Raw genomic sequence first — 26,062 nt, forward strand, 5'->3', positions numbered from 1 at the left:
TAGAGAGCCATAAAAGCCTTAGAAATGGCTTTATAAGAAGGCATAGCTAACAGAATGGAATCTTGAGAGTTTTCAGGTTAATCCTGGCAGAATTGGAAGAGGGCTGGAGTCTGGGTTAAGGACTTGAGAGAGCATCTCATCGATTTGAGTATTTCCACATTCAAGGGTCACTGAAAATAAAGGTCAAAGCAGGAAATGAAAGGAGCCTTTTCTTTTGCCTCACTCAATTAATTTTCTCTTTTTCTTTACCTTATTAATTCTTCATGGCATTATGATTAAAAAGAAAACCCAGAGGTCAATGAAAGCGGTGCCCTGAGAAGATGAGCAACAAAGTATCCATCTGCTTTTTTATTGTGCTGAGATGTATTGGTGGGCAGAAGAGGCGTTCTTCCTGATAGTATAGTGGTTTCGCACTAATTCTAATAATCTGCCATTTGATTACTGGCAGTAGGGATAGAAAATTGGTTGAGAGTCATGGTGATAATGAGCAGCCCAAGAGCTTAAAATAAATGGGCTTCATGTCATCTTCGTTATGATCATTAGGGATTGCAGCCTCCTGAGGTTGACAAAGAAAATGAGATCATAATGGGGTGCCTGGGTGGCTCAGTTGGTTAAACGTCTGTCTTCGGCTCAGGTCATGATCTCAGGGACTGGGATGAGCATCAGGCTCCCTCCTCAGCAGGGAGTCTGCTTCTCCCTCTTACTCTGCCTGCTGCTCCCCCTGTTTGTGCTCTCTCTCTATATATCAAATAAATAAAATCTAAAAAAAAAAAAACAAAACAAAAAGAAAAGAAAATAAGATCATATTAATTACTGCTATTAGAGAAAATTAACTCTCAAAGCTGACCTGCAGTGTTTGGCAGCTGGGATGCCTTGGACTGTATAGGAACAGTCATCTGAGGGTGTGGAAAAGTTCTTCTACTTGTGTCCCTTTCACTTTCCAGGTCTACCACTATACAGAATGGGTGGTGGGATGCTGGAGCTTGACATTCAATAAAATATTTCTCTCTAGAGTGCCTCATTAAAAATATGGGTCAATCAGATTGTATTCCACAATATATCTAAGCATGTTAGTTTATCAGAAAGAAAATATCCCAAATACATACATTTTAGTAAATTTTATGAGGTGGGAGGGTAAGTTCTTTCCATTGTATAAGGCACATTTTAGTTAAGAAAGGTTTTTGGGAAGTTGTGGTCAACTTTAAATACCTTAGAGTATTATTTCTAATACTGGTAAATGCTTATACCTGAAGGTTTATTATGCTTTGTTTTGTCATTGAGCTATGCAAGAACCATGAGGATGAAGCTTCATCTATTTAGCATCTCCAATAGAATATGAGTGATCACTTTGCTAGCCATCAATCTCTGAAAGGCACATGTTCACTTCATTGAAAATAACCTATGATAAGATAGACTCATGTTTCATCAGTTTCACTATTGAATCAGAGTCAAAACAAATCAAGACATTCAAAATGAAATAACTTTTAAAGTCTCTTTAGGTCTAACATTCTATGATGCTCTATACTGCAAGATGACATCAGCTCCTCATCACAGATGTAATTTAACAAGAGGCGATTTTCCTTGTTTCCTGAAGTCAATCATGCCACAATCCACAATCATATAGCATCTGGCATTTTTTTTTTTTTTGGAAGAGCATCTAACCTTAATTTTTCTTTTATTCAACATTAAAAAATTAATATTATTTATTATTAAACTCATAATTTAAGAACCTTATCTATGATATTATTATCCTGTATACATGGCCTTGGGATTTTCTTTTTAACATGAATATATATATGCATATATATTAGTTTTAATGACGACCATATGTAGACATTTCACATTATTGAATTTAGATCCTTTCTCTTTTAAAAAAAATTTTTATATTATATAAAGCATGATTATAACTGATTAGCAAGAAATACTCAAATGGCTAAATCTGGATGAAAGTTCAGGAAAATCGGAAAATAGTATTTAATCTGACTTATTTTACATTTCAGCAAATCTATAAAATTATCCTGTTTGTTAATTTCAAATTTCATAGCTTGACTCCTCCAAAATAGATTTAATTTTGTTAACTATATGTGCATAAATGGTGAGAGAAATGTCTTTGACTTAGTGTATGTCATCATATCTTTCATAATCATATCCCAGGAAGAATATATGTATTTAATATGGTATAATACAAGAATATAAGAAAACACAAAAATACTAGTATCTGACTATGTGCAATTTACAAACATTGAATCCTTCTATCTAAAGTTTGGGAGATATTAACCAAAGTAGTTATTTCTGAGTAGTATTTTTTTCTTTTTTTTAACTTTCTTTGTGCATGTCTGTATTTTCTATTTTTTCTATAGTTAACACAGATTATTTATGTAGCATTATAATTCTACTAAAATAGAAGCCATATGAAGATGATATGTTTCTCATACTTTGTGAGCTCAGAGAAATAGACATTGGCTCTGTGTGTTAGGCGATGACATAATAGCTCTTGTATGTATGTATGTATGTATAGTGCATTTAGATTTAGAATAGTAAAAAAAGCTTGCAATTAATGTATCTTAAAATAACATTAAGACCTAAGATTTTTAGAAATCCAATGTTTAGACAATTTTTTTAATTTTAATAATGGATTTTATGGATTGGAAAATATACTCATTTTATTATAATTTGGGGGGAGGTTTCTTAAAGCAGTTATAGTATGCCTGCTATACTACTAAAAATGCACCCCTTCATTGGTTTTGGTATAGATCTAAAAATGTCATATTTTTAGTTACTGCTGGTAATAATAATTATTTGTGGTAAAACAAATTATGAGCACAATTGCAATATTTTGTCAATGTCCTATTTCCTTGTTTACACTTGACTGGTGCATTCTTTTTTTTTTTCTCCCTTCTAAAACTTCTAGTCTGAAACTATCATAATTCTTTAGGATGCAAGACTAAAATAACGTCCATTGTCACCCTTATTTAAAAGTACATCTTAAAGAGTTGTTATTCCATGGCATTAGGTCAAAGAGAGACATGAGTTACCACTATGGAAAGAAGACAAAAGTATCATGGTCAGCATAAGATATGATTGTATAATGGAAATACCACATTCACCTGAAAGGAGAATATTTATTTTAGATAGACAGTTTAGATAAGTGGAAAGACAAATCACATTCTTAGATAGGTGAAGTCACAATGGTAAAATTTAAATGTTAATTAAAGTAGCCAAAGGATTTTTTTTTGAATTTGTATAAGTGCTGCTGAATTGAGCACATTGAATTTGAAGAATGTTCCTGAAGTATATGGGATTGGGGGTGGAGTGGAGGTGTGGGGTTGTGGATGTGAAAATAACTATTGAAATAGTAAAAAAGAAGAAGGATAGAAACTACCTTATATAGAAAATAAACAGAAAACAACACTATTTGAAATATTTCCATTCTAATTTGTCTAGAAATAGACCCAGTGCATGTCAGAGATATGTATATGATTATATTAACATTGCAGATCATAGAGGAAATATGACTATGTCAGTCAATAATAATGACAATACACAACTAATTTGGAAAAAATAAAAAATTAACTCCAGATAAGTCAAATATTTAAGCATTAAAATAAAACCCCAATAGCTTAAGGAAAAATAATCTTTTAATGTAATTTTACATTCAGACAAGCCTAAGCAGGATACAAAATCCCAAAAGTATGAAAGAAATGACAGAAATGACTAACAAATTTCATTACATAAAGATTTAAAACATCTGTATGATACAAATAATAAAGAGAGCTGAAAGTACAAACCATACTTTGAAATACTATTTCTAACACGTTATAAGCAAAAATTTATTTTTTTTACATGCAAAGAGTTCTTAACAAATTAATAAAGACAAAGAACCAAGTAGAAATACAGAGAAAGGAACTATTTAATTTACAGAAAAAGAAACAAATGACTATCAGTACAAATTTTCAGATATCTGTATCTTTCTTTTACTTCAGAACATTTAAATTTTGAAGTCTTAAAATTTCTAAAGATAAGGCAGTTTATTTATTGGATCTGTGAAAGAATTTGTCACTCACAGAGAGATTTCTCACGTAAATCGGCCTTTTCCTTTGAGAAATATGCATGAAGAAGTGTTGATATATCCAATTGAAGAAGTGTGTTCTTTAAATCTGCCTGATTTTTTGCTTCCTTTCCTCTCCCATCCCTTGCCTTTTTTTTTGTTTTTTGTTTTCACTGTTTTGAACTGCAAATGATTTATGTGGTGCTTATAATAATGTAAATATTTTTAGTGGCATTAGTGGTGGCAGATTTCCAAAATATAGTCCTTACTGACTTTGGCCAAGAATCTCTTACTTGGTAACTATGCAAATAACTCAGGAATCATGGTTTATGGTTATTGAAAGTTTTAGACTATTTACTTTAGTAAGCATGGAAATGAAGTGCACAACCCTGAATGTTAAGGGTAGCAGAACCATATTTCTGGAGAGTGTCCAAATGAAAAGTAAACATAATTATAAAGCAGAAGTAGGTTAACATTATTACCACTTACAAAAAACCCCAAACTATCTTATTTGTATTTAAATGTGGGTATAATGATTCATTTTCAGAGTAACTTTTGGCATTACCTTGAATGGAAATTTTATGTGGCACAGGAGAAAGCTCTATTTTACTTCTACCTACTATGATGAATACATAACCATGCAAAAAGCTTTTAACTTCCCTAATAGCTACTAACTGCTTTTTAACAAAATATTTCCACCCACACGGTACACATGTGTATGTATATCAAATGTACAAGTATGTGTGTGCATGTTGTGTGTAAGACTGTTTCAACAATGAAAGAGGCAATTAATAAAACAGGCCTGTTTGTCTATTGCTGGTTTTTCTCCCCCAAGGCTTGGTCAACAGGATGGCAGATCTCCTGTTTTCAGGAGTTATTTTGTTTCCACAATTAAAGTATAATATTTTTCTTGAGAGTTTTGCTTGCTGCTTTTTTCTTTTTTTCCCCTCTTTGGCATCACAGCCAGTATTAGGATATAGAATATAACCACACATTTCCTCAAGCTTGCATTGATTTTTTGTGAAAGAATGTTAGATATTGTTTTATGCTCTGAATGTCAGTAGAATCACTCATAAATTTCGAATACATCTACTTTATGAAGAATAAAACAAAAAAATGATATATATATGACAGTCTTTATAATCACTTAGCCAAAACATTGCTAGTAAAATATTCCATCCATTAAAACTATAACAAAGATATTTTGATAGAATACATAATGTTTTGAATAAACCTTAATAAGACATATGTACTTGTGATTGGAAAACACATTCAACTGTGAACCACTGTAATGAATTTGTTTCTTATCAAAAATAAAAACATTCCCGAGACAACCTGTGAGTTAAGTTGCTTGATCTCATATGTTAGATTGTTAACATTCATGTTGAATTACAATGTTCAAGAAATAAAAACAATGTCAGTGCAATTTTAGAAATTTAATGTTTTTTTATTTTCACCAAAATTTAGATAACTATGTAAGAATATGCAGAAACATAGGCTTTGAGCACATTTTATATACTGAAGAAAGATGAATTATGATAAATAGTATCTTTTCCTTTTTCAATTCTGGTATTGTAAGAGAATGAGGCACTAATGACCCAAAGGCATCCTTTGTGCTAAATGGATCAGCTCCTTTCCTAGGCACCATTCTTGGGACAATTAAGAAAATAGTCAGTTTCCTATATTCTGTGGTTCAGATGAGATTGAGACTGTATACACATATCATGTACCACACATATCAATATCACATAGAAGATTCACAAATCACACGCATATGTAGTGTATATATACGCACGTATGCATACACACATGAACCTGTATACACAAATATGCATCTATATGTACACATATGCATTATATCTATGTGCACACATCTACATATAACTATATGTATATATGCATGTGTGCATACATACATATACTTTTTTCTGTATGTGTTGGTGCATATATTTAATAAAATGTGGGTTAGAATAGGCATTCTTCAAGTAACAATAGATGGAGTAACTAAATAACAAATTTTCTCAGGACAATGTCTGTGACTGGTATTAACCAGATATTAACTAAGTGTGTTGCTTTTAGTTAGCTTAAAAAATTTCTTGGACCCATGGTAGACTATAAAGTTGCTGGGATCATTGACTGAAGCTAAAAATTATCCATAAAAATGGACATTATCTCTGTATGGCATCAACTCTAATGCATACTGTAGATTGATTTTTCTACCTCCCTGGTGGCCAGAACACTTGGCATAATTGGCAAGGAGTGGCTTTGGTACCATAGGTGGGGTGTTGAATAGTAGCTTCAAATGCTATTTGGGGAATTAATTGTGTGGCTGAACCTTTAGAAGTGAAGTATGTTTGAGTAGGTAGTCGAATTTGGGGTCTCTGGGCTGTCTGTGTGTATAATGAGTAAAATAATCACCCGCTCCCTTGGCCAAAACACTTCTGTTTTCCTAATAAGTCATAGAAAAAGAAAAAGCAAAAAGCAAATATTTTATAACACACTAAAAGTGAATCCTCTAGCATTTTACTCTGGCAGTAGATTTTAGAAACTTTGGAGTTTTTAAGTGGTATAGGATATTCAGAAAAATGTGTGCCAATTCAATTAGTAGACATTCCCTGTGCATTTAGACATGCCATAATAATTTAAATTTGAAAGAAATTTGAAGTGTATTTACTAGGGAAAGAAATCTGTAATTTTTATTTGCCAGAGTGCTTTTTCTAAAATGTTCAAAGTTGTTGAGAGGTGATTTTTCTGTAACTTGTTTTATTGTTCAAATCCAATTTATTTTTGCCACCTGTTATTTTTCTCCCTGGATTTTTTAGAAGTCAGTTTTGGACCATTTGATAGTACTATAATAAGAGCTTCACTTCCTATGGTGTAATTGACTCTCAGTTTGACAGTTCAACAAATACACAATGAGAGTCCACTGTTTGCCCAGAGCAGTGATATTTATTTTTCCAAGGAAAATGCTTAAGCCTGAGTGTATATAACTCTCCATCTGTTTATTTAGAAATATATTCCTTTGTCACTGTGACTACATAGATAATTTTCCTTTTAAATGGTAAGCTTCAGGAAAACAGGAATTTATTTTATCCTAGGGTTTATAGTCCACTTTTAGGAGTATTTTAGGGTAATTTAATAAATATAAATTATTTTTGAAATCTTTTATGACAAACCAACATTTTAATATAGCCTTTTTGTATAGAAAATTTTAAATTTGTAAATTTAGTGAACATATCTGTAAATGTTTTTCTACTCTGTAAGCACTATTTCTAGTAGAACTATTGTAATATTTGCGGAATCTGTTTCTCATTTTGGAATTTGTGTTTGTTTTTGTTTTTTTCAGTCTCCTGAACAACAACCAAATCAGACAGATTTCCAGAAATGCTTTTGAAGGACTTGAAAATTTGCTTTATCTGTAAGTTGCAAGAAAGAACAACAATAACTTATGGGGTTGATAGATTATTTTTGCCTTTTTGTTTGTTTTAACAAAAGTAATTCTTCATCTTCTTTAAAACTACTGTCAACATTTACACAAAACACATTTGAACATTTCTAAGTGAAGTCAATATTTGCTTTCAACAGATTATTCATCTGAACACATTTTAATATTTATGCACATTTTTATCCCCCCATCTCTGCCACAAAAATTCTAAATTGGAGAAAAATAAAAACAAAACAGTTTGCCCAATTTTCACATTCAAATCTAATTAATTGATAATTATAAAAATTGCATAGATCCAAGAGAAGCTTTTTATATCAACAACTCAGCCATCCAAGACCTTCTGAAGCCAGTGAACACATTACAACTAAGAACTTTAATGAACCTGGATAAGAACCAAATTTTGGAAAAATTAGCTCACAAATATGACCATTGACAATTGTGGTGCTCTTTTGTTTTTAACAAGTAAATGAGAGTAAAGATATTTTATAGATTTTTGTTTACTTGAGAGAGAGAGAGAGCACGAGGGAGTGAGCAAGCAGAGTGGGGGTGTGGAGGTGAAGGAGAAGCAGGCTCCTTGCTGAGCAGGGAGCCCTACATGGGGCTCGATCCCTGGACTCCGGGACCATGACCTGAGCTGGAGGCAGATGCTTAACTGACTGAGCCACCCAAGTATCCTGAGAATGAAGGTATTTTAAATGAGTCCCTGTTTTGACTCAGAAACCAGTCTGTGCTGGTAAGTTGAAAGTTGGGGGGTGAAGAATGACACACTTATGTGGAGGCTGAAGGAAGAAACTAGGACATTTGTCTAAACACAGAGTGAGTGCTGCAACTTTCCTTTTGAAGAACCTTCAAGAGGTAACTAACATTTTTACACAAATATGCCCATTTATAGTTCATTAAGTACTTTGTATAAAAAAGTTGGTTACTCTTTTAAAGAGAAGATGCTATCCTAGCTCTTTTGCTCCCATTTCATTTCTACAATGATTGCATCATCTTTCTGAAGCACTGGAATTCATACTGCACCTCAGCTCTGGAGTCTTACAGCCTTTTGTGCCCAACTGAGATACACCAGCCTAACAGTCAAGACCTTCTACAGCTTTGCTTTTTTTTTTTTTAAATCACTCGGTCTTAAATCACTGGTCCCTTCTTGGAATTGGTCCATTCTATTGGCTGTCCTAATTGTTTGTGACCAACCTAACATGCCTAGCAGGTGCATGTCAGTTTTGATCTCCACGTGAGAAACATAGTACTAAGAGTCCACTGGTGGTGTGAGAAATCTGCTCTTCATAAATGAAGGACCTCTTCCCCATCGTGTTGCATCCCAGTCCTGTGGTTCTGTGGTTCTTTAATCATTGGCATTTAAAGAGTATCACCCTTACAGTAAAACCAGCAAATTAATAAAAACCAAAAACCAAAAACCAAAAACCAAGTTATAACTTTGTAAATAGTGGCTTAGAAGAAACTTCATTACTACTGCCATACTCAGTGAAAGAATCTAGTAAAATGACAGTTGTTAGCAAGAAATTAATTTTAGATAAAATGAACATTCAACATCACTATAGCTTGGATCAGTTACATGCACATATGCACTATCTGCTCTGTGTAAGAAGCGTTTCACAAAACTTCCAGTAATTCTCCAGCCAGTTGACACGCTACTCATTAAGCGAAAGATACAAATCATCTGTAAGATGTAGTATTTAGGAAAGGGGAGGGACAATTTATAAATGTTTAATTGTGCAATAGGTTGTGAACACATTCATGTGACCACTGAAGTAAATCTTTCCATAATTTCCATAACATTGACAAGTAAGGATTGCCTCTCAAATCAGAGAAGTTCATAGAAAAAAAAGGCTGTGAGCTACAAGACCTATTCAATGCAGACAGCACCTGTCTGGATGAGAAGAAAATGGAATTGTGAGGGTTAGAAGAAGACATCAGGGTTTGAAGCAATTGAGGATGGCCTGACTCTGCTGCTTTGTGTCAATAAATCTTTAAGATTAAGCTGGCCATCCACTATCATTCTGTGAGCTGACCCAGGGAAAACGCTTGGAGCAGATATGAGCTCTTTGGGGATAGGATTCACAAATACTCTGAAATATGGTGGTATTCATTAATTTGGTGGTCTGTGGTGATGTTGGGATAGGCAGTGGAGAGGGTGGTAGTGTTTGAAGATGAAGAGGCATGAGTAATCCCTATATATGTGTTTGGAGGATAAAGACACACATACTTATAGGACAATAGGTTTTATAATATGAGCACAGAGAAGGTGTGGTAGTATCAGAACAGAAGGAAGACCATTTTGGTTTCCCAGTATAATGGGCAAGTTAGACTTCACATAAGGGGGTGTTTAGGAGTTATTGCTTCATTGACCAAAGCTAAGAACAGTCAATGTTGACATTGTCTCCTTATGACATCATCTGTAAAGCATACTATAGTTTTGTTGTCTTGCCCCACTTTGGCCAGAAAAATTAAACAAAATGTTGAGGAAAATAATATGCAAAAAGCATTCACGGAGACAATTCTGAGTTTGAGATGGCATGTGTTGGTTGGAGCAGTGAGTGTAGTAGGAAGGATGGAGTGAGCTATAACTGGGAGCCAAGGGGTCAGACTGGAAAGGCCTTTGCACAGGAAGCTAGATGGTGTTGTGTTGGGGAGAATTTATAGGGAAAGGGTACGATCAGCTCTGTGGTTTGGGAAAGACTAGTCTGGGAGGATGAACAGGTTTGCTTGAGGCAGAGACTCAATGTTAGGAAACTATGCCAAGGTCTGCTGAACTGCCATGCATGCTGACAGCCTGGACAGGAGTCTGCAGTGGGGCTGCAGAGCTGGAGAGGGATTTCTTCTTCTTTTCTTAAAAGATTTTATTTATTTATTTATTTGAGAAAGAGAGAGAGAGAGAGAGGAAGGGAGAAAACAAAAAGAGGAAGGGGCAAAGGAGAAGGGAGAAGCAGGCTCCCCACTGAGTAGGGACCCTGACACAAGGCTCAATCCCAGGACCCTGGGATCATGACCTGAGCCAAAGGCAGACATTTAACCATCTGAGCCACCCAGGTGCTCATGAAGAGGGATTTTGGATGTAGATTTGTTTAATGACTTTATGACAGGTGAGAGGGAATGGCTTCTCCTCTCATAGAAAATCCCCATTGCTGAGCCGCCAAGTTCGAGGGCCGGGAAGTGGTAGCCACCTGCATGGGGGAGCGGGTGGACTCGCGCACCGGCACCCGCAAGAGAGCAGACTGAGACTGTGAGCCGGGGAACTCGTGTGACCAGAATGAAACGGAGCTCCGGTTCGCTCACTAGAACCAAACTAAGACCAAAGGCTCTGGAGCGTGGGGGGGGGGGGGAGGGGGGCGGGGCACTGGCAGCTGGTGGTGTTAGAAACACAAAGGACAGAGACGCGCTGGCCCTGGAAGTGAGGGCTGGGATGCCGGGTGTGGGGCGCACATCCCGGGACGCTGCAGGGTTAAGCAGCACCAACAGAAACAGAGCTAAAGTGGCCAGAACATCAGTGGAGAACGGTCTGTGATCCCTCTGTTCTGAGACAGAGGCTAAGATTCGGCTACTGCTGCTCTGACTCTCAGAAGAGGCACAGAAAACCGCCAGGGAAAGCCGCCAGAGAACAAAAGCCTGGAAATACTGGCTGACAGTGTGCCCATCCCCATCTCCCCTCCCAGGGGACACAGAGACTCTACCCAAACAGGGTTGCCTGAGTATCAGTGCGGCAGGCCCCTCCCCCAGAGGCAGGCTGAGAAATCAAGAAGCTCACATCCCTAAGGTGCCTATAAAACAAGTGCGCACTGCTTGGGTCCTGGTCAATAATTTTGGCTCAGGACCACCCCGCAACCTCTCCTCATCAGAATGATGAGAAGGAGAAATCCCCCCCCCCCAGCAAAGAAAAGACAATGAGTCTGTGGCCTCTGCCACAGAACTAATGCATATGGATATAACCAAATTATCAGAAATGGGATTCAGGGTAACAATGGTCAAGATGATGTGTAGACTTGAAAAAAGTATTAACGAAAATGTTAATGAGAATATAGAATCTCTAAGGGTGGAAATGAGAGCGAATCTGGCAGAAATTAAAAATTCTATGAGCCAAATGCAGTCAAAACTAGAGGCTCTGACGGCCAGGGGGAATGAGGCAGAAGAACGTATTGGCGAATTGGAGGATGGGTTAGTAGAAGAGAAAGCTAAAATAGAAACTGGGCTCAAAAAGAATCCAATCTCAAGAATGTAGGTTACGGGAGATTACTGACACAATGAAACGTTCCAATGTCAGAATCATCAGCATCCCTGAGAGGGTGGAGAAAAACAGAGGTCTAGAAGAGATATTTGAACAAATTGTAGCTGAAAACTTCCCTAATCTAGCAAAGGAAACAAGCATTCATGTCCAAGAGGCAGAGAGGACCCCTCCCAAGCTCAACCACGACAAACCTATGCCACGTCATGTCATAGTGCATTTCGCAAATATTAGATCCAAGGATACAGTATTGAAAGCAGCCAGGGCAAAGAAATTTCTCATGTACCAAGACAAAGGTATCAGAATTACGTCAGACCTGTCTACACAGACCTGGAATGAGAGAAAGGGTTGGGGGGGCATTTTTAAAGCTCTTTCAGAGAAAAACATGCAGCTAAGGATCCTTTATCCAGCAAGGCTGTCATTCAGAATTGATGGAGAAATAAAGACCTTCCAGAATCGCCAGTCATTGACAAGTTTTGTAACTACGAAACCAGCCCTACAGGAGATATTAAGGGGGGTTCTATAAAAGTAAAAAGGCCCCAAGAGTGATACAGAACAGAAAGTCACAATCTATAGAAACAAAGACTTTACTGGCAACATGGCATCATTCAAATCATATCTCTCAATAATCAGTCTCAATGTAAATGGCCTAAGCTCCCATAAATCTCCACAGGGTTGCAGATTGGATAAAAAGACATGACCGATCCATTTGCTGTCTACAAGAGACTCATTTTGAACCTAAATATACATTCAGACTGAAAGTAAAGGGATGGAATACCATCTTTCACGCCAATGTACCTCAAAGGAAAGCTGGGGTAGCAATTCTCATATCAGACAGATTGGATTTTAAACTAAAGATTATAGTTAGAGACACAGAAGGGCAATATATTATTCTTAAAGGATGTATCCAACAAGTGGATATGACAATTATAAATATATGTGCCCCCAACAGGGGAGCAGCAAGATACACAAGCCAATTTTTAACCAGAATAAAGAGACGTACAGATAAAAATACGTTAATAGTAGGGGACCTCAACACTCCACTATCAGCAATAGACAGAGCACTGGAGCAGAAAACCAACATAGAAACAAGAGCTTTGAATGCCATACTCGATGAGTTGGACCTCATAGATATATATAGAACACTACACCCCAGAACCAAAGAATACTCATTCTATTCTAATGCCCATGGAACATTCTCAAGAATAGACCATGTTCTGGGCAAGTCTCAAAAGACTGATACCAGACTGCAATTCTCAGACCACAACGCTTTGAAATTGGAACTCAACCATGAGGAAAAATTTGGAAGAAACTCAAATACTTGGAGACTAAGAACCATCCTGCTCGAGAATGATTCGATAAACCAGGAAATCAAAAATCAATTTAAACAATTTATGGAGACAAATGAGAATGAAAACAAAATGGTTCAAAACCTATGGGATACTGCAAAGGCAGCCTTAAGGGGAAAATACATAGCCATCCAAGCCTCACTCAAAAGAATAGAAAAATCTGAAATGCAGTTTTTATATTCTCACCTCATGAAGCTGGAAGAGCAACAGAGGGACAGGCCTAATCCACGCACGAGAAAGCAGTTGATCAAGATTAGAGCAGAAATCAATGAATGAGAAACCAGGAGTACAGTAGAACAGATCAACAGAACTAGAAGCTGGTTCTTTGAGAGAATTAATAAAATTGACAGACCACTGGCAAGAGTTATCCAAAAGAATAGAGAAAGGACCCAAATTAATAAAATTATGAATGAAAAGGGGGAGGTCACAACCAACACCAATGAAATTGGAAGGATTATTAGAAACTTTTATCAACAGCTTTATGCAAATAAATTAAGCAATCTGGAGGAGATGGAGGACTTCCTGGAAACCTATAAACTACCAAGACTGAAACAGGAAGAAATTGATTTTTTAAACAGGCCAATTAATTATGAAGGGATTGAGTTAGTGATAAACAACCTTCCAAAAAACAAAACTCCAGGCCCGGATAGTTTTCCTGGGGAATTCTACCAAACATTCAAAGAAGAAATAATACCTATTTTCCTAAAGCTATTTCAAAAAATAGAAAGAGAAGGAAAGCTACCAAACTCATTCTATGAGACCAATATTACCTTGATCCCCAAACCAGGCAAAGACCCCATGAAAAAGAGAATTACAGACTGATTTCCCTAATGAATATGGACACCAAAATTCTCAACAAGATCCTGGCTAATAGAATCCAAAAGTACATTAAAAGGATTATCCCTCATGACCAAGTGGGATTCATTCCTGGGATGCAAGAGTGGTTCAACATTCGCAAATCGATCAGTGTCTTAGATTTTATCCAGAAGGAAAGCCAAAAATCAAATGAGTCTCTCAATAGATGCAGAAAAAGAATTTGACAAACTACAGCATCCTTTCCTGATTAAAACTCTTCAGAGTGTAGGGATAGAGGGTACATTCCTCAATCTCATAAAAACCATCTATGAAAAGCCTATAGCAAATATCATTCTCAATGGGGAAAAGGTGGAAGCCTTTCCTTTAAGATCAGGAACACGACAAGGATGCCCACTCTTGCCACTATTATTCAACATAGTACTAGAAGTCCTTGCAACAGCAATCAGACAACAAAAAGGGATAAAAGGTATCCAAATCAGCAAAGAAGAAGTCAAAATGTCTCTCTTCGCAGATGACATGATACTCTATATGGAAAACCAAAAAGAATCCACTCCCAAACTATTAGAAGTTATAGAGCAATTCAGTAATGTGGCTGGATACAAAATCAATGCTCAGAAATGAGTTGCATTTCTATACACAAATAATGAGACTGAAGAAAGAGAAATTAGGGAATCCATCCCATTTACAATAGCACCAAAAACCATACGTTACCTTGGAATTAACTTAACCAGATTCGTAAAGGACCTATATTCTAGAAACTATAAATCACTCTTGAAAGACATTGAGGAAGACATAAAAAGATGGGAAAACATTCCATGCTCATGGTCAGAAGAATTAACATAGTTAAAATGTCCATGCTACCCAGAGCAATCTACACTTTCAATGCTATCCCAATCAAAATACCAATGACATTTTTCAAAGAACTGGAACAAATAGTCCTTAAATTTGTATGGAACCAGAAAAGGCCCCGAATAGCCAAGAAACTGTTGAAAAGCAAAAACAAAGCTGGGGGCATCACAATGCTGGATTTCAAGCTATACTGCAAAGCTGTGATCACAAAGACAGCATGGTACTGGCACAAAAACAGACACATAGACCAATAGAACAGAATAGAGAACCAGAAATGGACCCTTGGCTCTTTGGGCAACTAATCTTTGATAAAGCAGGAAAAAACATCTGGTGGAAAAAAGACAGTCTCTTCAATAAATGGTGCTGGGAAAATTGGACAGCTACATGCAAAAGAATGAAACTTGACCACTCTGTCACACCATACACAAAGATAAACTCCAAATGGATGAAAGACCTCGATGTGAGACAGGAATCCATCAAAATCCTAGAGGAGAACATAGGCAGCAACCTCTACGACATCGGCCAAAGCAACCGTTTTCATGACACATCTCCAAAGGCAAGAGAAACAAAAGATAAAATGAACTTGTGGGACTTCATCAAGATCAAAAGCTTCTGCACAGCTAAGGAAACAGTCAAAAAACTAAGAGGCAGCCCACGGAATGGGAGAATATATTTGCAAATGATGCTACAGATAAAAGACTGGTATCCAAGATCTATAAAGAACTTCTCAAACTCAATACGCGAGAAACAAATAAACAAATCATAAAATGGGCAGAAGATATGAACAGACACTTTTCCAATGATGACATACAAATGGTTAACAGACACATGAAAAAATGTTCAAAATCATTAGCCATCAGGGAAATTCAAATCAAAACCACACTAAGATACCACCTTAGGCCAGTTAGAATGGCAAAAAATTGACAAGGCAAGAAACAACAAGAAAAAATTGACAAGGCAAGAAACATCCTGCTGGAGAGGATGTGGAGAAAGGGGATCCCTCCTTCATTGTTGGTGGGAATGCAAGTTGGTACAGCCACTCTGGAAAGCAGTGTGGAGGTCCCTTAAAAAGTTAAAAATTGAGCTACCCTATGACCCAGCAATTGCACTACTGGGTATTTACCCCAAAGATACAGACATAGTGAAGAGAAGGGCCATATTCACCCCAATGTTCATAGCAGCATTGTCCACAATAGCTAAATCGTGGAAGGAGCCGAGGTGCCCTTCAACAGATGGCTGGATTAAGAAGTTGTGGTCCATATATACAATGGAATAATACTCAGCTATCAGAACGAACGATTTCTCAACATTTGCTGCAACATGGACGGCACTGGAGGAGATAATGCTAAGTGAAATAAGTCAAGCAGAGAAAGACAATTATCATATGGTTTCTCTCATCTATGGAACATAAGAACTAGGAAGATTGGTAGGGGAAGAAAGGGATAAAGAAAGGGGGGGTAATCAGAAGGGGGAATGAAGCATGAGAGACTATGGACTCTGAGAAACAAACTGAGGGCTTCCGAGGGGAGGGGGGAATGGGATAGGCTGGTGTGGGTAGTAAGGAGGGCACATATTGCATGGTGCACTGGGTGTTATAAGCAACTAATGAATCATGGAACTTTACATCAAAAACCACGGATGTACTGTATGGTGACTAACATAATATAATAAAATATAATAAAAAATAAAATATAATAAAAAAAAACATTAAAAAAATAGAAAGAAAATCCCCATTCTTGTCCCAGTCTGTGCCACTAATACTCAGGCCTCCTTCCACTGTCCTGGGAGCCTTCCTTGGCCACTTTCCTACTCATACTTTTCTTACACATTCCCACTGCTCCACAAATCTAGTTTTTATTTTCTACCCCATTTTCTGAATCTTTGGATGGATCACTCATAGGGTTTACTCTGTAATTTGACAGTTAATTATACTAAGCATTTATTTCCACTTCTCTCCCTATGTGCATGTGTGTTGAGGTCTCCATGGACACACACTTGAGAATCAGGGTTTTGCTTATATTTCTGTCCAGTTTATACAAAGTTTCTGACACAATTCTATACTTCCCCAAACTTGTGTGCTCCTCCAGCACACATCTGCTTCCTTTTCAGTAAATAGCACCCTTATTCTTGAGCTGCTTGGCATCATACTTAGGCTCTTCCTTTCTCGTATGCTACTTCGGTACACTCTGTTCATTCCAATCCTAAAAACATTTCTAATTTGATCACTTTCTCCATCTCTCCTGCATCCACCCTAGTGTAAGCAGTCATTATTTCCCCACTTCACATTTCATTTTAATAAAAGGGACACTCCCTATTTTGGCCTGTGAGTCCTAGCATGGTGTTTGATCCATCCATACATGTAAATCTATCTCATGTCTTTCTTTCCTTTGCTTTTTATACTTGATCCATTGTTCTTTTACTTCTCCAAACACAGTAAGTGCTCTGCCCCTGTCCCCCATGGGCCGTCATATGCTGCTTGTTGGTTTTTCCTTGGTGATCTTCTTCTGTCTTGTCTCAGCTTTAATGTCATGTCCCTAGGACTCACCCTAGGTCAATAACCCTCGCCTCCTTTTTTCTCTATCAGGGTGCCCTGTTTATTTCATTTATCATGTCAACCATAATAATGTTTTCCCCCTTATTTTTTAAACTTATTTTCTGACTTCCCACTGGATTCTGTGAAGGCAAGTAGCCATACTCCTCTTATTTACCACATATCCCATCATCTAGAACACAGGAAGTAAGTGCTTATTAAATATTTGCTGACTAAATAGGAGAACTTAAGGTTATCAATAAATGCTTGATATTTGATTAATACTTTTAGTTACATGGAGTTCATTATTCCTTGAAAAGGGAGATAACACCATTAAATGTGCTTTTTCAGCAACGTGTATCCATCAGTTATCTATATTGTGGCTTTCCCCAAGGATTTCAGGTATTTATATCACATAAAGTAGTTCTAGCGCATGTATATTCAGGAGGTTAATTTTTATTAGACCAGATATGCCACAGAATTGCAGTTTTGCCCTGCCAAACACAAAGGAGGGCACATTATATTTCCCTAAAACAAAAGCATTTCTGAACTCTTCTGAAATTCTTTTTTTTTTTTAATGATTTTTTATTATATTATGTTAGTCACCATACAGTACATCCCCGGTTTCCGATTCATTAGTTGCAATACGTGCCCTCCTTACTACCCATCACCAGCCTATCCCATTCCCCCACCCCCCTCCCCTCTGAGGCCCTCAGTTTGTTGAACTCTTCTGAAATTCTAACGTGTTTTGGTCCAAAGCATATCATTGATTCCCTTGAGCAAAAACAAATTGAGTATCTCAGGACAAATTTTGCTTTCAGATTCACAAGAAAAAGTACGACTGTTTGAGGGTATCTTTGGAACCAGTTCATTTGAGGTTAGCTGAATTTTGGACCTGAGATGCATTGAAAAACTGAGAGCAAAACCTTCCTTTTCTTTGCATTAACAGACCAGCAACTGTTATGAACAGCTTCCCTGGTATTCATTATTCTTAATCAAGTTAGAATTAATCTAATGATAAACTCCAAAATAAAATTTTATTTATTCAGAAACATCTTGGCATCTACAAAGTGATAATGATCTCATTACTGATAAGCATTTAACAATTTAAAAAAATTATCCATACAGTAAGAACTGTTGCCTATCTGCTTGTGTTTGAGATACACTAAGTATCATTTGATAGTATTTATAGAGAAAATCTATTTCACATTCAAATCCATAATATTGTTTCTGGGTTTGGTTCACAGAGTTTCTTCTCCGAATTATAGCTTCTTTCTGCCCCTAGCCCATCTCTTGGCATCATTGTCCTCATGAACTCCTATTTCTGAATGCTACTCCTTTTGCACAGACTCAACTTCTTAGATGTTTGGCTGAATATGTCATTTGCAATTGTATACTCAGCATTGGCCTTTTCCATCTCTCTCTAGTCTCTGAATTTATTTGGAGTCTACCACATTCTTTTGGCAACCTATAGATAAAAAGATATTCTTGTGGAAGTATTGGAAAATTTACAAACGTTAAGTTCTTGGGCCAGTGAGTGCTATTGAAGAATCTTACCTTTAATACTGTGAACTTGAAGGACACAACTCTCACCATTTCTGGCCTCTCTGTTAATATCCTGAGTATTAATGGCAATCTAACAAAATAAATGAAATTTCCATGGGGTTTCTTGTTCACTGTATCAGTTAGCTTTTGCTGTGTACTAAATTACTTGAGAACTTAGTGACTTAAAATAATAGAGAATTACTATTTCTCATGATTGACTTATGGGTTGATTGGGCAGATATTCTGGTGTAGGCTGGCTCAGCTGAGGCTGGAAGCTGTAGGATGGCAATCTGGCAATTGCCCAGTGTCAACTGGGGTGACTTTCTCCTCCATGTGGTTTCTTTTTCTCTAGCCAGATAGACTGTGCTTATTTACAATGATCTTATCCCTAGCACCATCGGAGATGACCTTTTCATGCCTTTCTTGTGTCATATTTGCTAGAGCCTCATTTCCCAAGTCAGACCACATAGTCAAGATCTGATTCAAGTACTGGAGAAATGGATTCCACCTCTTGATGGGCAAAGTGGCAGAATCACATGGCAAAAGGATATGAATCGAAGGATGGGTAGAAACTTGTGGCCATTTCTGCAATCTGTCCCATTGACATTGAGCTTCCAAGAGTGAGGCCGAGATTGCAACCACAATCGGGCATATCCCGGTTTAGTCACCAGGATATAGACTTATGCAATGGGTACTGTGTTCACAAAGGGAGAAGAGGTCATATCTACTTGGGAGACATAGGTCTGGGAGCAGGTTAGACTTGATGGAAGGAACAATGGTTTTTAGCTTAACCTTGAAAGGAAGATTTGTGATAAAAGGCAAGACATGGTCTAGTATGTTTAGGAAATGTCAATTATCTTTTAATGATTAGATTGTAGGGCCCAAACAGAGCATGATGAGAGATAAGGTGGGCAAGTTTGACAAAGGCCCAATGATGGGGAAAGGGAGGTTTGTATGCCAAGCTCTCTGTCTCTACTTGTTTACCTCTTACTTACTTCTACTCACTCCAAACCAGCCTCTGTTCCTACCACACTAGTAGAAGTTCCATGACAAAGGCCACTCATATTGTTAAACATATTGGAAATATTCCATTGTATATTATGTTTAATTATGTCTAATGGTTTCCTTTTGTTGACCACTCATACTCTTGAAAATATCGTTGGTATTAGTGACACCTCCCGTGTTCTTGGTCATTCCTTTACTGTTCTTTCTGCTCTGTCTCAGAGTTCTGTGCCAGGCTCTGTTCTTTTTCATGCTATGGTTGAACATATCTGCTTCCATCGTATCAGTTATTATCTAGATGCCGCTGGCTCACAAATCTTTATTTCAAGTTTAAAGTGTCTTATGTTTTCAAATACACACACACACACACACACACACACACACACACACACACACAATGTCCCATAGGAGCTTCAGACTCGAGATGATTTAAACTTGAATTATCTTTCTCCCTTCAAACTTGCTACTTATTTTCCTTTCAAACATGCTTCTTATTTTGGGAAATGATGACAGATTCAAACAGTCTTCTGAACTAAATATCCATGCATCACACTGGCCTCCTCCCAATTCCTCTCCCACTATATCTAGTTAGTTGTCAAGTTCTGTCTATTCTGCTTTAGCACTGTTTGTATCTTCCCTCCTGTCTGTGCCCACCATGATGACGTATATTTAATCCTTTTTACCCATCACGCTGACTATGAGAAAACGTCATTGCACTGTTCAAGCTTCTCCTCTTCTGTCTCTGAAAGACAACCAGTCACCTTTTTAAAAACAAAGTCTCAATCACACAATTCTTCTAAGTGTTCGTCAGTGGCTCCCCATTGCTGTTTGGATGAAGTAAAATTGAGTTAGCACCATATACAGGACTTGACTTCACTTACATCTTCAGCTCTCCTGATGATCACCTCCTCAGTCCCTTTGCTCTGAAGTTCCTGGTGTGTGGTATTTGATTGCCTCCTGATTACGTGTCTTTAGGTCATCTCTGGGTCACTGGATTATACCGGTGTTTTGTCTTTCTCTGATTCCTTTAGGATCCCTGACTCTGATACTGAGATCACATCACAGATCTAGTATTTATTATCACCTACCATGTGTGTGAGCAGTACACAATAGCACTAGTCTGTGCAACAAGACTGTATGGTTTTATGACTGGAAAAATGGACAAAATAATTAATTTTATCAGGGACACAAATGTGGGAATACTGTGCCTTATGAAAAATAAAAGGGGAAAGAGGAGGGAACAAGGAATTTGTGGTGGGGGTAGAGAGTGTGGCAGGTCTGCAGTTCTGGGTGTCATCTGCTTATCTTGCAGTACCATGCATAACCTAGGCCTGAGTTTTCTCTTTCTCTGCTAACTGATCTTAGGAAACGCCCCATGAGGCTATAGCTGCAGGGTGGGAGAGAGAGGGTGGGGAAGCAGGAAGAGCGCCATGGGCATTTAGGCCACTTCTCTATGTCATTTGTCAGGCTTTAGGGCCTGCTTATCTATATACCACCTCCATTTGAGGATGAAGTGTTGCTGTGCACATCCAGCTTTAGGGCTTGGTGAGTCAGGTAACACCCAGCTCATGATGGACAGCTCAGATCACTGAGCTTTATTTTTTGTTTCCAGCTTATTTGTAATTGCTTACTGAAACATTTTTATGACTCTTAAAATCTCTATCACAGAATTCTAACTTCACTGTTGTCTTGTTGTAGGCATCTGTATTAGTCAGCTAAGGCTACCATAACAAAGAAACCACAGACTGGGTGGCTTAAACAGTAGAGATTTATTTTCTCAGAGTTCTGGAGGCCAGAAGTCCAAGATCAAGGGGTTGGCAGGATTACTTTCTTTTAAGGTTCCCTCTCCTTGGCATGTAGATGGCTATCATTTCTCCAGTGGTCTTCCCTCCATGCATATATATATCTGTGTCCTAATCTCCTCTTCTTACAAGGATAACAGTTGTGTGGGATTAGGGTCCACCCTAATGACCTCATTTTACCTTAATTACCTCTTTATAAAGCCTTATCTTCAAACATAGTCACATTTCAAGGTATTAAAAGTTAATATTTCAACTTATGAATCAGGGGTGGGGGTGGGCACAATTTCACCCATACCAGCATTTATTCATTATCTTTTTTCATTAAGTTTGAGATCTCTCTGGTTCTCATTATGGTGAGTAGTTTTTGGTTAAAACCTGGACCTTTTTGCGTATCATGTTATGAGACCCTGAATCTTATTTAAATCTGCTTTAGCGGACTTCATCTTTTTACTGTCAGGTGGAGGTAGAACCCCAGGTGCCCCAGTTGGCCTCCATAGATATCCATGTGGTAGTGGACCTTGTTGCTTCTAGGCAGAGTCAGGAGTTCTGGTTTTCCACTAGGCCTCTGCTGTTATGCTCCTTGCTGGGAGGAGTATAAATGCTTCATTATTGCTCCCCACATGGCCTGCACTGACACCAACCATAAGGGGTGGCTTCATTATGCTTCATGGTGGTAAAATTACTGACTGTTCACTAGGCCTCCCCTGATGCCACCCCAATGGGGAACAAAAGGGGCAGCTCTTTATTGCTAGTTTGGAGTAGAGCTCCAGGCTTTTTAGGTGGTCTATACTGTCCCCTTGGGGTGAGTTTCATTATTTTCACTGTTTGGAGATGAATGTCCTAGCTCCTCTAACAATACTGTTATGGAGGTGTAGGGTGCTTCGTTAGAGCCCCACCAGGGTGGAGATCTAGCTCCTCACTTGGCTTTTGCTGGCATGGTTAGGGGTGGGGACACAGATTTTCTGCGGTGTTTGGCTGGAGTAGAGTGTTTCTTTCCCAAAAGTTTTCTGTCTCGTTAGACTTCCCCATTCCCTCATTTATTGTGAGTTTTTATTGTCTGCATTCCTTGACATTTCCTGGTTTTTGGCTGTTCATCTTCACATCTGGAATGACTGAGCAAAAAGAAAACCCAGAGACTGATTATTATGCTATTCCTTGAGTCCTGAGATTCTTAGCAAATTTGTCTTCTCTCTACCTTTCAGAGTATTTTTATGTTTGTCTTATTTGTAACATCTAGGTTTTTAAGTTGTGCTTAGCAAGAAAACTATGAAAAATGATTTCTACTTCACCTTCTCAGAGACAGAAGTCTTTATAAACACTTTTGAGTGTCTTTTTCAGTATATATATATATATATATATATTATTTTCCTTTTAAAATTTAACCCATGTGTCCCTGCAAGTCCCTTCTCTGGCCCAAACTATCTGTAACCTTGCACTTGTCATTGGGAGCTTCTACTTCAGATCACCCAAGCATGTGCTCTTCCCTCCCTGTGCACTTTGTGCCCTCAGGCCTTCCTGACTTCTAGGTCTGTGTGTTCCTGGGAAGCCCTGGTCCAGTAAGCCATCTTCCTGGAGTTGGGAGTTCCTCACACTGCACTCAAGGCGCCTGGGTTGGGGGTGGGGGGTTCATTTGAGTCAGACTTCTGTGGATCTGTGCTGGGAAGAGGCGCAGAGACTCTGTGGGAGTAGGGTCTCCCAGCAATCTCCTATTAACAGGCTTCTTGACCCTGCCCAGAATCAAAGGTAAGGAGTTCCATGACATTTGGCTTCACTGGAACAGGGAATATATTTTGGAGTAGGGTGGACCTTGGTATCACTATGGGTCCCCCCAGAAGTCTCCACCAGGGGTGCAGACTATTCCCTAAGTCCAAACTCAGGTACCTATCCCAGGGTACCTGGATGCTGAGTGCTAGTGGCCTGCACAAGTGAACTTTCTCCCCCCATCTTTCCCCCAGGCATCAGGCTCTCAAGGCCTGTTGGAAAGACATGCCCACCAGGACATGTTAAGACAGCTTTTCTCCCCACTGTGCCCTTGTTGTGGAAGCTTGAGTGCTAGTTACCATTAAACCCCATATGTGGGACTAAGGGCTAGTATGTTGTTTTGGGAGAATAACTGATAATCACAATTCTTTAATTTATAACAAATATCCTTGTTTTTATTGTGGTAAAATATATATAACATAAAATTTACCATTTTAATCATTTTTAAGTGTATGATTCAGTGGCATTAGGTATGTATGCATGTACATATGCACAATGGTCTACAACGATAAGTATTTTTCCATTTCTGGAACTTTTTCATCATTCCAAATAGAAACTCTGTACTCATTAAGCAAGAACTTTCCATTTTCCCCTCTCCTCAGCCCCTGGTAATCTCTATTCTATTTCATGTCTCTATAATTTGGCCTATTCTAGTACCTCATATAAATGGAATAACTCAATATTTAGATATTGTGTCTGGCTTATTTCACTTAGCATGATGTTTTCAAGTTTCATCCATGTTGTAGCATGTATCAAAATTCCATTCATTTTTAAAGGCTCAACAATATTCCATTGTAGGGATATGCCACATTTTGTTTATCTACTATCTGTTGATGGGAATTTGGTTTGTTTCCACCTTTTGGCTATTATGAATAACGCTACTGTGAGCGTTGTTATAAATGTACCTGCCTGAGTTTCTGCTTTCAAATCTTTTGGGTTCATAACAGAAGCAGACTTGCAAATTTCTTTTTATGCAATTATTTACTGATTGGATACTTTCATTAGGTTATATATTCATTCATTTATTCAACACAATTGTCACTCACTAGCCAAACTCTGTACTGATGTTAATGTTCAGTATTACTTATTTGCATAGTGTCTTATAGAGTTTTTATAAATCTTTCGTTGACCCCTCACAATAGACTTATGATTTGATGTAATAATATCCTAACTACATACATAAGGAAATGTATCTTTATAAGCTTAATTTTCTGAGAGTTCTACACTGAATCCAGACTCACATTTCTGCCTTCTAATTTTGAGCCCAATACTCTTTCAGTTGACAACCTTGAAATATTTAAGCAAAGATTAGATTAACATTTGAAGACAATGCTCTAAAAACATGTTCTATAACTCAAACTCTAGAAAATTTTCCATTATAACGAGTCTTGTACATGATATGTAGGTGATTTCCTAAAGTTTTAAACATTGTTTTAGTTTTTCTTATTTTTACAGTAGGAAATAATATCTCTGGAAATGGCATTAAAATCAATATTTTGTTTGATGTGAAAGCATTCAATGAATCATATCAATATAAATTTTATCAATGTGTTAATTTCGCCTAGATATCTGTTATCTAAAAATATTTTTTGGAATCTGTAAAGGTGTCTCTGAGCTAATGATTGTATTTTTTAGAGCTTATCTTTGGCAATTTTATAATACTTTATTTCCAAAATGACTAAATATTGATCAAAAATTGTGATTAAGCTCTTGGCTCCAATTGTTGTAGAACTGAAATAAATTTGTTATTGAAAAACCAGGCTTGAATTTCGAATGAAAGTATTTCTGGAATACTTAATACATGTTAATAAATACAATTGTACTTTCAGTAATTTAAATTATCTGGCAATTTTTCAAAAAAAAGGACAGAGATAAATGATGATATAATTTTTAATTGTCATTTTTCTATTACTGTTTAAGATCTTTAGAAAATTATGGATTATTACCTCTGAAATTATTCAGAACACAGTTTTAGAGTGAAAAGAAACTTTAGTTTTTTCCTCCATGTAGTAAGAATAGATGTGTTTGCTACATGAACTTTGCCCATTTAAAGACTACTGTATATGCATATAGTTATAAAACAATGTTTTAGTTATAAAATATATACTGTGTAGTGTATAAACAATATAACTATGTTTTAGTTATAAAACAAACCTAATGCTTGACCTTCACTAATTCTAGTTTGGATATTGGAATGACTTAGTGTGTTAAATGTGATATTGTAGTGTGAATACACACTGTCAGTAGAAAACATATTTGGAAAGCAGAAGAAGTGGCAGGAGATGGCTTCTCATGGTGGAAATTTTTAAAAAATAAAAAGCTTCACGTTTGTCAGGTTTCGTGTTGCTGAAGACATTCCTGTGAAGAATTCAAAGACAAAGAGGACGAAGAGAGAGAAAAATAGAAAAATAGAGGTTTTTCCTTTTCTTGTCCTTTCTTCTTTTTTTAAAACATATTATCACTTTAGATTTTCTTGGTTGCAATAAAACAAAATAAACAAACAATGAAACTGTTCAGATGGGCATAAATATTGTAGAGATAAAGCAGGCATCAGACCTGGTTTGATCCAGTAGCTCAAAGGGTTACAGAGGGTTTTGTTTCTTTGTATCTCTCAAATGGGCCATCTCTTAGGTCTAGTTCATCCAGAAGCTGTACCTGGTGGATCCTGGCAGCTC

The 26,062-nt window shown here is 37.3% G+C and overlaps 1 protein-coding gene across 2 annotated transcripts in view; it reads left to right on the forward strand.

The window, feature by feature from the left end:
* Positions 1 to 26,062, forward strand: part of PXDNL (peroxidasin like) — a 428,875-nt gene that overhangs the window by 196,877 nt on the left and 205,936 nt on the right. For both annotated transcript variants that reach the window (XM_045789101.2, XM_087864880.1), the window contains exon 3: positions 7,395 to 7,466. In XM_045789101.2, coding sequence (XP_045645057.2) covers positions 7,395 to 7,466 — 72 coding nt within the window. The remainder of the gene's footprint in view (positions 1 to 7,394; positions 7,467 to 26,062) is intronic.

This window comes from Ursus americanus, chromosome 9 (genome assembly GCF_024610735.1).
Source record: "Ursus americanus isolate L20-20 chromosome 9, mUrsAme1.1.p, whole genome shotgun sequence".
Classification (NCBI taxonomy): domain Eukaryota; kingdom Metazoa; phylum Chordata; class Mammalia; order Carnivora; family Ursidae; genus Ursus; species Ursus americanus.